The 14169-nt window shown below is 35.3% G+C and overlaps 1 protein-coding gene across 2 annotated transcripts in view; it reads right to left on the bottom strand.

Annotated features, from left to right (window-relative positions):
• Positions 1-965: 965 nt before the first annotated feature.
• The window catches only part of LOC143253825 (max dimerization protein 1-like), a 29351-nt gene continuing 16147 nt past the window's right edge, over positions 966-14169 (bottom strand). The window contains exons 5-7 of one of the 2 annotated variants that reach the window (XM_076508242.1): positions 12717-12894; positions 8594-8699; positions 966-3733 (exon numbers count right to left, since the gene is read on the bottom strand). In XM_076508242.1, the coding sequence (XP_076364357.1) occupies positions 3730-3733; positions 8594-8699; positions 12717-12894 (288 nt within the window). In that variant the 3' untranslated portion in view covers positions 966-3729. The remainder of the gene's footprint in view (positions 3734-8593; positions 8700-12716; positions 12895-14169) is intronic. The other variant, XM_076508241.1, reaches the window with a different exon arrangement.

The following is a 14169-nucleotide window of genomic DNA, read 5'->3' as shown; positions in this document are numbered from 1 at the left end:
TTTTCTTTAATTAACTTTACTATATTTCAAAAGTGACTAACCAGTAATTTTATCACTTCCGTTTTAAGAGCACTGCTCGTTTGTAATACACAACGGGCTATCTGTGATCTGCCCACCACGGGTATAAGAACCCGGATTCTAGCGTTGTAAGTCTGCAGACATTCCGCTGTATAAAATACAATAGTTTTTATTTTCAGTCTACCAGCCTTGTTAAATATAGCCCATCACCAGAGCTGGTGATTTATAGTTCTGATGTATTACTGAAACCAGGTGGCTGAAAATGTTTTAATAACATTTTGTCTACCTTTAAGCCAAAAAAGTTTTTCACTCAATACAGTAATACAGTGAACCAAATTTTTTTTTTATTTGTTAAGAGTTCGTGTGTAGTGGGATAGAGTGATTAGTTTCATGCAATGTCTTTACAGCTATTTACGGTTTATTTAAAACACCTTAAAGCAAAGTCGTGTGATTTACAACCTATGTAAGAAGTCCTTGGTACACTTGTAAAACAATGATGATATAGGAGTAGATACATCCACGTGTACATATAATGTAATTCCAAGGTCTAATATATAATAGTACGTCACATTAATTTCTACTGGTTTAATTAATAAATGTTTTTCATTATTTTTAATGAAATGAAATTAACAGCATGCTGAGGAAAAAGAACGGTAATTCTTTTTACAACCAGTAAAATGTTATACTGTTAATATACAGTAATTATATAGTACATTATATTAACCAACTGGTAGTAGTCCAAGACTGGTAATAAAACCTGCACAGTACAATACTTATTGCACTTGAAGTATTTTTGAGTGATATTCTGCCATTGCAATGCCCATTTCAAATACTAAAATAATTCTTCAAAGTACCTTATACATCAGTGCCCTGATGAATGTTATGTGAAAAGTGAATACAAATACAATAAATAGAAACAATGAAGCATGCCTGTTTCACACAAAACATTGTAATGATTGTAAAGTTTTATTTTAGGAAAATTGAACAAAAATAACATCAGATACACCAAGTGTAGAGCTATATATTTGAAAGACATCTAAATACAAGACTGTACAAAGTAAGTTGTTTTGTAAGGTCCATTGACATGTCTATAATACATTTTACACAACTTATAAAACAAAGTTTTTGGTTACATAGCTGGCTGGGTAAGAAAGAGGTGGGTTGTTTGACAAATTGGTTTTTTCACTTTTACAGAAGTACAACAGAAATTATTCAGATTAACAAACAGTTATATTAGCAACAAAAACTATGGGTGACAGAAAACCACTAAAAACAACAACAAAAGAGTAGTAAAATTAGATATAATTAACAAAGCGAGAAGCCAGGTGATGGGTCATCATGGACACCGAGTTTATCATTCCTTATCTCATAACAATATCAATAGCATATCTTCCACTAAGTGGACATGAGTAATTACCCTCCACACACATATTCTCACTATCATAATGGGTAAATACACATATAATGCCCCATTACATGACTACATACATTAACAACTGTCAAACTGACCTATATAATTTATACAAGAGCCACAGTTTCATGACAAATTCACTCAACTGCACTAGCTTCTCCATCTTGAATTAACAGTCAAACTCAAGGAGGAGTGAATTTCACAAGATGCTAGAACTTCCTAGCCAAACAGGAAGTAAAATGGATTTCACAGTCAGACAGGAAGTAGAATGGATTTACTTAGATAAAAATGTGAATTTCAGATATTGAGGCTTTTCTATAGATGCTAAAAATATCTTGTTGATATAATTTAGTTCTAGAGTTCAAACACTCAGCTTATACCAACACAGAGACATCAGATCAACTGCTCTAGTATTTACTTTGACACTAGCAATACATTGTACTGAATTACCTGGAGAAGGCTACTGTATATACTTGTATAACATTTATTAGGTATCAATACATACAAATTACTACAGAGCAAAACCAATGAAACAAAAACTGCACTTTTAAGAAATAACCAACACATTTCACATGGAAAACACCAGATTAACGATTTAGGAAAACTTTCCAAGAATATTTTTGAGCATGTTTAACAGCTGCCAATCTTACACAAACTCCTTTTGTGATCCACAACAGAAAAATGAGAAACATTTACTGACATATCTCTAACTTCTGAAAAGACCATTCAAACTAGAGATATCTGTTAGTCCACAACTGTTCTACTAAATCAGAAAAACAGACCTCAACCCTGAAGCTAAGTGGTAAATCTGCAGAAAAACTATTAGGTAGTAAGTAGTCCAGTTGGTACAGCACAGTTACAGAGTGCACCAGGTAAGAGGTGGAAACATGTTTAGGTCTTGGGTTATAAGACAAGCATTTTCAATTCCAAATTCCAATAGTCATAACTACAGGTATATTAGTGCCAACTGTATAAATACAGATAGGTGGAGTTTTGATGGATCAGCTCTGTTTCACATAAACTTCCCTAACAACCTTGGAATATAAGAGTGTGAGTGGAAGACAAAGAGAGGTACTGGTAATAAAACCTGCACAGTGGTAGATGTTACACATTAAGTCACTCACAAGCTGGACTCTGCTGCTCACTAATGTGTAGCACAAATTACACTTCAAGACTGGAAACTGTTAATATCTTTGAACTTGAAAGATGTTTGAAAGATCTGCACAAACTAGAGTAATAAAAAATCATCAGTCATTTAAAATATTTACTATTTATGCCAAATGATTTTTGGTTAAACCATCTTTTAATTCACTTACTGCCCACTGTTCTGTGAAATCCATCTAAGTACATTAAATGTACACCTCAATAAAATGACAGCATTATCCTTAACATTTAGTGAACAGAAAAGGAAAAAAACTAATTTTCCAGTTAAAATCATTTTCCTTGCAAAGCTGGTCAATTTGGAATATTAAATTTAATAACATACATAACCAACAGGTGTTGGCAATTTGCCAAAATATAAATCATATATGTAGTAAAATTCAACTTTTTACATTTAAAATAAATAATTTTTGAATTCCTCACTGGTAACACACATATCCACACACACAAAAAAAACAAACAACACTGCCAACACATTAGCATTCTCAAATCATAATTTATACATTAAAAATCCTTTGGCCAGAACATATTTGAAACCAGCTTATTAAATATTCATTTCTTGAGAATGATTTTTCAAAGGAGTTATAATTTACTGCTCTTGCAGTCTTTAAAATTACATTTAAATATAAATTCTTTTATTCTAAAATTACAACAGCATTTTTATCAAAAGGGTAAGTGCATAGTCATGTGACATCTTACAGCTGAGAGTTTCATTTGTAGTGAAACCTCCCCTTCCCCTGTGACAAGAGAGGGGTTGCTCTTCAGTGATATTGAAGTTACACAAAGAGGGAAAAGTACACACACATATATACATACACACACACACACACCTGCTAAAATACACTTCTCTATGTTCTTGATACAGACAAAACAAAAATAAGCTGCCACAACACCAGGTGGCAGAAATTTCCCTTGTTTTTACATAAACCAATCATTACATACAACAACAGGTAACCTGAAAATAAAGTTCTTGGTGGTGGGACTGATGTGGTAGGCAGCGTTAAAAAGATGCTGATACTTGCTCCTCTAGTGTCAGACGTTTGGTACTGATGGTGACCCCACCATCACTGGTCAAACTTTGGATACTGCTCTGGTCATCCGTGTCACTCTGGTTGCTATTGTAACCAAGGATATCGACTTCATCTGTAAAGACAGAAACCAAAAGTATGTGTTCTAAATATGTTTTTAAAAAAAAGTAAATTGTTATTGGTTAATTAAAATCCAACGTTTTTGATCCAGACACACCAAGTGATATAAAATTATAGAGTAATATTCAGAAGTTATGAAAATATCACCAGGCATGACAAGACAAGAAGCTAGGATCAGTACACACAAGTAGTTTGTACTTACAGCATTAAATAATAGTATGAAAAGAGAAATCAGTACCTTGACATCACACCTACACAAGTCCAGTTCACACCATACCTATATCAACAATGAAATCAGTACATTGACATCACACCTACACAAGTCCAGTTCACACCATACCTATATCAACAATGAAATCAGTACCTTGACATCACACCTACACAAGTCCAGTTCACACCATACCTATATCAACAATGAAATCAGTACCTTGACATCACACCTACACAAGTCCAGTTCACACCATACCTATATCAACAATGAAATCAGTACCTTGACATCACACCTACACAAGTCCAGTTCACACCATACCTATATCAACAATGACTATTTTTGTATGAAATAGATTATGACAGCCAATATAAAAAAATATTTCTAGGTTTGAGAAGTATAACAAAATACTATTTAAGGCTTAACAGTATGGACAGAGCCTAATGCTACATAAATATAATGCAGGATGTGCTTAGAAACAGTTGGGAGAACACCCTACATATTGTCACGTATACAATAACAGCATATTACCAAAATTATGAATTTTTGTTAATTCATGATAAAGCATGATATGAAAGCAATTTTGAGAACTGGACGTGAAAAACAGATGAACATGGGTCACCTTGGATGATAGTTAAGTTGTTGCTGGGTGTAACATAATGAGAACAAGATTTATTGGTGTTACAAGGTTTAGAGGAGTGATACGAGACCAGCAACCAGAACATACAGTTTCTGTGGAAAATTCTTGGAAACATGTTTAAATCTGGCAAAAGAACTGTGGACTACATAACAAATAAACACAGTTTATGAACAAAATTATTTTTTCAAGCAAATCAGGTATTACCTCTGCTAAATCTGGCTGATCCAGTTTTACTTGACTACATATCACAATCTTGTGTATGAACCCAATCTCTATTAGACATTCTAACACTTTCACTTTCACGCATCCTCTTCCACGAGGCAAAAAATAAAACTGAATTAGACCGAAACCCATTAACCTTCCAAAAATGAACCTGTACTTATTAATCTGGTGACAAAGAATCCATTGACTACTTTTATTTCAAACGTTACAGTCACAATCACAAAACGAACCTTGTTGTATATTAGTAACAGTTTTCAGAACAATCTTCAACATTACAACTTGTCAGTTATTTGGACAGTTTCTTCAGTTATATACCCGTTAGTTAATTAGGTTCATGTTATGATTGTACTTTGTGTGCTAGAACTTCAAAATATCGTCATCTAATATTATGACTTGGCGAACAACCAGTGGACCACGACTCAGCGGATAAGAAAATACACTAAATCGGACGAAACTCGTTTCGGAGGATTTTCTGCATTAAAGAAAACATTCGCAATTATTTTATTATCGTGACGTAACAAAACGTGCGTCTCAGTAAGACAACTGTCGAACGTTTTCCACAGGTTGAGGAATAATGTTAATATAAAACAGGTGGTATTTTAATGGTTAATGACACGTTCCAAACCGGTTCATTTATCCCATTTTTAACACTAGGTTCTTTTTAGGGTAAATATTCCTCTACAAATCTAACACTTAAAAACAATGAAATACACAGAATGGTTATTATAAACATATCCAAGGTAAACAAACACATACAACACATAATACGCGAAATATACGGCTACTATAAGTGTATACAAACCAAAATACACGCTTGTTAAAAACGAACTAACAGAGTAACCTGCCACGCCCATTTTGTCTGCATTCTCTGGTGTTACGAAAACACGGGTGTTTTATATATCGTCACGAGTAGTTTGTTTGTTTGTTTTTGAATTTCGCACAAAGCTATTCGAGGGCTATCTGTGCTAGCCGTCCCTAATTTTGCAGTGTAAGACTAGAGGGAAGGCAGCTAGTCATCACCACCCACCGCCAACTCTTGGGCTACTCTTTTACCAACGAATAGCGGGATTGACCGTAACATTGTAACGCCCCCACGGCTGGGAGGGCGAGCATGTTTGGCGCGACGGGGATGCGAACACGCGACCCTCGGATTACGAGTCGCACGCCTTAACGCGCTTGGCCATGCCGGGCCCTCATCACGAGTAGACAGAATTAAAAGACAGATGGTTAGTTAATCAGAACGCAAGAAGGTAGCTATAGGTTTGTCAAGAAACTGATCTGCTCCAGACTTACCATACATACATAATGTACACTTAACCAAGCATTTGTTTAAATGTCTTGTTAACTTTTCCTATTACTGGTAAAAGTGTCAACTGAAACAATTTCAAAGTTTTCGTACGAGTTTTGAACAACCATCTTCAATTTGAACTAGGGTTTTTCTCTTCACGAAAGATAATCACTATTCTTAACGTCCAAGCATGTTTGTAACATTTCACCTCAAACCACGTCCAGTTTGCGTTATCTAAAAAGTTCCTTTAACCCAACTATTTTTATATGGGAATTGGAGGGAAAACGTGACTCCAGAAAGCACGTGCGAACAAATATTTCTTAACACAAGTACCAAGTTACCGATATTGATCAGGTGACACTGCGAGTTTTTCAAAACACATCAACCCAAAAACAAATAAACCTGGTTTACAGTATGCCGTGACACTAAAAAAACTTGAATGTACAGGAACTTACAAAACAGGCAGTAATCTAGAAATTAACGGTAATACAATATGACTGTAACCACCAGACATCGTTCTTCTAGGGCTAAAGGTCACCACTGCTGTCGACATGACCAAGGTTAGAGGTATCTTTTGACTGAAGGAACTAGTGTACCGCGGGGAGAGAACAGTGTCTCAACTACAAGTGTTATAGTAACGTCGTCCTTCCATTCACTGCAGTTTTAATGACCACTTGATAAAGAGAGTGGAATAAATTCAGATTACAACTTCGTGAAGGGAGTCGGTACTTGGACGTGCAAGTAGAAAGTGCATTATATTAAACGAATAGCTAAAGAGAAAACAAAGTAACAACTCTCACATTTTCACTAGGAATTTTGTCTAAAAACCACTGGAGAGATGCACAATATTCTGATATTCATTTGTTACAGTGATTTTCTTATCGTAATCGAGTGGCCGCACCTTCCAAATATCCCCCACCCGTGGCTTTCCGGGCATTGTGTGTTTTCAGACTTAAACAGGAGTACATAAGTTACCCTGATATTTTACCTTTTCCAAAAGCTACAAGAAAGTTAGGCTTACGACATAACGACCCACCAAAAACAAAGAAAGATAGGCTTACGACATAACAACCCATCTGAAGGTAATGGAGTGTTAAGCTTATATCATAACAAACTACCAAAAGTTAAAAGGCTTAGCTTACATCATAGCAAAACAACTAAAGGTTAAAAAAAGTTTGCACCATTAACAACAAAATTAAAAGGCAGTTGAGCTAGCTAACCATATACTACCACCAAAAGCTATAATGTTAAATTAACATCATAACAAATTACCACAAAATATAAGGTTAGTTACGCTTACGTCATCATAACATGAGAAAAAGTGCGTGATATTCGAGTATTGAAAACATTAGATTTTCCCAACACCCACCGCCTACGACTATTATTCAACTACCAGCTCATTAATTCTCCAAACATTCCCTTCCAAGGTCACCCACAGTTATACGTTTACACGTACACACACTTTAATTACTTTACAAGTAACTACGTTTTTTAAGTCTAGCATTCTGCAACTTCGTCCCTATGGTAACCTCAATAACACTCCCAACTCTATTTTCTAGGCCTCAGAAGGCCCGGAGCACAAAGGGGTCAACGATATTCGTGCAAATGTGAACGTGGTTACCATGATAAAATGTCAGTACGTTCATCTCTGGGCGTTACCACACACACACTTTTGTGTGCCTTGTTTGACGAGTTTATTTAAAAAGGGGTAAGGCCACGAGACCCCTGTTGTTTTTTTTAAGTGTACTCTGTTTTTCACGTACAAGAATTAATGACCATGGGGTGGAAGGGTTAACAACCTGAGCGCATGTACGACTTCAGAATTAAAGTTCTTAAAATTCTGTCTATGAATTATGTGCAAGTTCTTACCCTAAATATATGCAAGGAATAACAGGGCCCGTAAAAAGCAAGTAAATACTAAAGCATCTATTTCATGTTTTATAAAAAAAACAGACACAACTGCGTACAAAAATGAATGGTTTTTACCAATTCAATAGAACCAGTACAGTTTATTTGAATATCACGCTATGGATTCTTCATTTGCCCATGACCCAGGTTCATTAACCCGTTGTGTGTTTAAGGAGGGGGGCTTCTTCACTAAGCCTCCCTCCTACAATCAGAAATAGCCATCTTTATAAACTACAAAGCACAGTAGATTCGTGAGATAAGTTGTTTTTTTAATAATAAAAGCTTAATTGCTTTAGCCATCTTGGGTTTCTCTAGACAAGTGGTGGTGTTTAAGGGACTAGTACTGTCCAAGAAACTTTATAAAAACGTTTAGAAGGTTTCTGATGAGTGCTCATATGTGCCATTTAAGAATCATGCATTTTAAACGGAGGTTTAAATACATTGTTTAAGTGTACAGAAGATAACGCCCCCTATATATTTTTATGTACTCTGTTACAACGACCTTGCTACCAGATATAACTGACCCTGCGAACTATAGTTTAATGCCTCAAAGAAACTAAAGCTACCACGCCACCATGCGGTTACTAACCTAATCACAGAGGGGCAACGGCAAGAAAGGAAGTTCAGGGTTAGAAGTACTTGGACCAAAACTAGTGAAACAAAGACTTCGTATAATCCTTTAGGCACTGGCTCATCTGGAAATAGAAAGTCTTGAAAGATTTTGAATAACAAAACAAAAAAAAAAAAACTCCCTTCAATAACTTTCATTATACAAACTTTATAGATGTGTACATTAAAGTACGAACTCACTTGATAGATGAACTTTATACAAGGGACATTAATGAACTACATTACTGTGTTCAGTCATGCCTAGTTCGAATCATTTAATTAGTAGACTCAAACATTGTTTCAATGAATAAGGTGAAGTTGACTGATTACGGAATATTATTTATTGTAACGTTGAAGATGGTTGAACGAAGGGTCTCGTATATCATGGTTTTACACGACATGCACACGATTTAACTTTCTACATTCTGGTTATACATTTACTTGTAGGCGGTGATTTTCGATCATCACCTGACAAATGACAGTTAAAACTACACATTCACTGTCTCTGTAGACAAAAACAAGTTTCATATTGCTAATACAGGACATCAAGAACTCTGAAATATCAAAACAATTATTCGAGGATATTCTAAATCTCCTAAGTGAAAATGAAAGAAACAATGACCACAAAACAATAAATTACCGATTCGTCTCCCACTGTTAACAGTTTAATATTAATGCATGAAATCTGTTACAATGCACGTGGTTTTATAGTTTGTTTGTTGTTGTTGTTGTTGTTGTTTTTCGCCATATTGCTATCCAAACGATCTATAGAGAAAAATGTAGCAGGTATCGAGGCAATATATCAGAGGGTGACCTTTTCTTACACCATGACTCTTACCCTCCAATGCATATTTATATCACAAGGACTATATGGGGGAAGATAAAAGGGTGGTGGAACTGGTGTCGGTCACCTTGGCTGTCTTTCAAAACTTTAAAGTTAGGCCTATTCAAGTTTATCATGAGTAGTGTTCAGTGTAACAACTTGAAACGTTATTGTGTTTGTGTGGTTACCAATTGCTCCGGATGTTTTTTCCGAAGAATAAATTACTATAATTTATAACTTGCGTATGTTCGATACTCCAGCATATTTTACTAACAAACACGACAAAATTTCACATATTACCACCACTACCATAAAAAATTCAAATTTATGACACAGACAGAAGCCAAGTTCCAAACATCACGTTTGTGTCTTCCACGGCATAGAAGCTGAGCCTTAAAATCTAGTTCTTATGAGACGTGGCAACCTAAGCAACTTACAAGGGGCCTCTGTTATTGAGAGGGTTTTTAAAAAATGTAATTACAAACAACGACTACAAGTGCGATGTTACCTTGGAAGATCAACAATGAATCGAAGTTCTAAAATAATATTAATATGTAACGACACAAGCACAATTTTTATTTTAATCTTGGCACAGAGCCAAAATTTGAGGCCAACGTTATCTTGTTAAGGTGGTGGTTTTGTAACCGAGACCATTGGATGTGCATGTGTAGAGTGAACTTTCTCAGCTGCCCACCAAAGTTATCAACGTGATAGTTAAAACGAGTGAATATTCTTGCTACGCCATTTTTATTTAACCAAAACAACGGTTCTAAACAAACGCCATTTAATGCATAGAATTCTACAAACAAACACTGACGGCTTTTGACAGATACGTTGCGAAATTTACGTTCACAAACATTAGCCGCGACACCTGTATTTAATTTGAGTTTATGAAGTCGGCAACTGTAAGTTGGTGGTTCGTACCGTTTTACTTTCCCGACTCATTGCCAAGTTCTGCAACGTTCTTTAAAAAGAAACAATGAAAGTGGTTCAAGGTCCCCGCCTCCCCCCAACAAGGACACTATTTATGTCTATTTCTCCAGTGCGGTATCAGAAAAAAAAAGAGAAAAAAAACTAGTTAAGTCCACGTCGATACAGGTGTTAGAAGTATAAGATGGTACTACAGTTACAGGTGTTAGAAGTATAAGATGGTACTACAGTTACAGGTGTTAGAAGTATAAGATGGTACTACAGTTATTTTTCAAGAAGTAAATTCTTTAAAGACACACCGCCGTTATTGAGGTGGTCTACAGTTTAATCACCGAAAGAGAACGCCACATGTCATATTTACCGATTATTACCATTTAAAAATATTTATCACACTATTTACGATATATTTAAATGTGACCGTGTTTTGTCCAAAATGGCCGCTTAGTGCCCATTAGTAGAAACTATTCGATTTTATCCAAGTTTGTTCAGTAAGGATGTGGTTCTGCGTGTACAACATTTTCTATAATAAAACCTTAATAAGTGGGGATTCTAAACCCACACGTTTCAGGTTTCTAAAGCCCTTTGATGAAACAAACACTAACTCTTCGTTAGGAAAGTTTTAGGGAAATTGTATATTCGAATTAGAAGAAACTGAGTACAGTTTTAAGTGGATTTCTAGTTATTAACCACAAACACAAATTTAGGTGTGAGATATATACACTGTCGTTTACGAAATAGTGCGATTCTGTTAAATAAATGTCCTAGATTAACAAGTACTTGACAGTGTTAATTAGTTGTGAAAATTTTCTGCATTACATGAAAGCTGACAGATTTTCAAACAAACCTGCGATTCTTTGGGAATTTTTATGAAATAAAAAAGAAACCAAAACCTAGTTTAATATTGAGCTGTAACCTATCTTTCCCACAATTAACACTGTTGCAACAAACAACTAAATCACTATCTACATAACCTTTAGTTGGTCTGTCAGTTTCAGAGGTTTTAATGTCAGAGGCCTAAATTACAGTCACTTTACAAAAGGTGACTGACCGTGTATTATATTGTGGGTTAGTGGGAATTCATGTTTTGATCGTGGTACCAAATACTGGTAGTGTTAGAAATGTCACGGTAAAACAAGCACATGAATGGTTGTAAAATGAAATACGGTGCGTTACGTACGCATTACGATACGCCAGGAACACAACACTACCACCACCATATTTTGGTCACTCGCAGAATTTCAGTACGAGGTTTCAAACTGACCTTCATGGGTCATCCGTTGCTATCACCCCCGGAAAATGTACATCTTCCCGATACCTCGATCTCCATGAAAGTTCAACTTGGTACGAGTATTCGTGACGTCATAAGACAACGACACTTTTTAAACGAAAGATGCGCCCACCTAACCGTGCAATGAACTCGACCGTGTCATCACCTCACGTAGAAACCTCTATACACGTCTCAAATATAGGGATTTGTCCTCAAGACAATGTGAAAAAATAAGTTGCGATTCCACAGTCCCCCCAGTCAGCATTTAAAATCTCACCAATCCGTGAAAAGGAGCGCAACATAAATAACAAAAAGGAAAACTGATCAATTTGCTTATAATAGCAGTCTTTGAACCTGTCGTGTTTCATGGTTGTTATTGTTTATTTATGTCCAATTAATGGAGAGAAAAATATATTTCATTACGTCATAAATCAACTAGTGTTTTCCTGTAATAAAGACTCCTATCTGCCGTGGTCTACCGAGGGGAATCGAATCTCTCATTTTAACGTTGTAAAATACGAAGACTTATCGCTGTCCTACCGGGGAGTAAATCAAGCCCATACCATAAAAGAAAATGTTAATGGGAGGTCAATGGATTACTGTAAAGAATTCTAAATAAAAATATGGTCAACGCCCTCTGCTGAAAAGGTTAGGAACCACTAATTTAAACCACGGTCCTAAATTACTGCAGTCGACTATGACAACCAAGAATTATACGATTCTTAAACATTGTTATATTCCTGACTATTACAAGTTAGTTCTTAAACATTGTTATATCACCAACTATTACAAATTAATTCCTAAGCGCCAAAGAGTTGATCAATTTGGATGTCACGTGTCATCCAACTTGAACCAAAACATGTTAATCTATACGTTGTAATTAAAACAAACAATATTCCAAGAGTTTACCTTTCTACACATCTACACATTAACTGATTAAATTCATTTATTGGGTATTCTTACTACGAGTTAAACATACACCCAATAAGAGAAAACAAACTTGGTAACACATACACGTATATCTGGCACTACTGTTCGACGTTCTTTCCATCCAACTCACAAAATGTCACCAGAGCGACTTACCTGTTTCTGACGGGGAACTGGCAGAGAGAGACGTGGACGAACTACATTCACTAACACTTCTACGTTTGTGGATATCTTGAGGGCCCCTCAATTGGTTTAATCTTCGTCTCAGGTACCTTTGTTCTCTTAGTAACTGCTCCTTTTGGGACTGATGTTTTCTCTCTTTATCTTCCAGATTCTGATCAAGGAAATTCGTAACAAAGCCTTAATTAAGGGTTCCACACATTTTGCAACCAATGAGGGCTTGAAGAATCGATGCCCATCTATCTAATGACATCCGAAATCTTTCAAATAAATACGTCAGGATTTCACAAAAGGGACCAGTAATAACGTTACATACAAATATTCATTTATTTGATGAAGATATGTTATTTTAGTTTATATAAACGTTGTGTTTTGTTGTAGGTATTGACAGATTTTATTACAATAATACATTATTGTATTATTATATGTAAAAACGGCTCGTTTGGGTGGAGAAAATTTTTTACGTAGAGGAGTGAACAACGTTTCGACTTTCTTCAGTCATCGTCAGGTTCACAAAGAGAGAGGCAACTGACCGGAAGCTGACCACATGTTTGAAAGGGGTTGTGTAACTGAGTGTCAGAATGTAGAGGGCGGGCTTAGATGTTTGAATATATAATTTTATATTATTTATTATATTATTTTTAATATAGGTATAAAGGTGTTCCTTTGTATTGGTTTATTTTGGGTTTAAGTTGTTGTATAAGTAAGGCTTCTTTAATTTTGCGTTTGTTTATGTTTGTTTCTTTATTTAGTATTTGAGTGTTTTCTATGGTTATGTTGTGTTTATTTGACTTGCAGTGTTCGAAAACGTGTGAAGGTGACTTTTTATGTTCTTTGAATCTGGTTTCCATTTTTCTACTTGTTTCTCCAATATAGAAGTCGTGGCAGTTATCACATTGTATTTTATAAATAATGTTGGTGTGGTGTTTGTCAGTGTAGTTTTTACATAGTATAGACCTCAGTTTTGTGCCTGGTTTTTGAATAAATTTAGTATTAACTGGAATGTCATATTTTGTTACTAGTTTTTGCCAAATGTTGGTTATTTTTCTGCTGATGTCGGGAATATATGGTATGCAGCAATATATGGTTTCGTGAAATATATTTACTTTTGTTGGTTGATTTTGCTTTCTGTCTAGGTGTGTGCGTATAATGTTTTCTACGGTTTGTGGAGGAAACTTATTGATGTTGATGAAATTGTTTTATTTTGTCTAATTCGTTGTTAATTTTATCTGGTGAGCATAGTTTAATGGCTGTGTTTATTTGGTTTCTTAGTATGTCGAGTTTTTGTTTTGTTTCATGTGCTGAGTCCCAAGGAATGTATAGTCCAGTATGGGTGATTTTTGGTGGATTTCTGTTTTAAATTGTGTATTGATTCTTGTAATTTTGAGGTTAAGAAATGATATTTGATTGCTTTCTTCCTGTTCACATG

This window comes from Tachypleus tridentatus, chromosome 6 (assembly GCF_004210375.1).
Source record: "Tachypleus tridentatus isolate NWPU-2018 chromosome 6, ASM421037v1, whole genome shotgun sequence".
NCBI classification, from domain to species: Eukaryota; Metazoa; Arthropoda; class Merostomata; order Xiphosura; family Limulidae; genus Tachypleus; species Tachypleus tridentatus.
The sequence above is the reverse complement of the archived record's forward strand: the minus strand, read 5'-3'. Positions and strand labels throughout refer to the sequence as shown.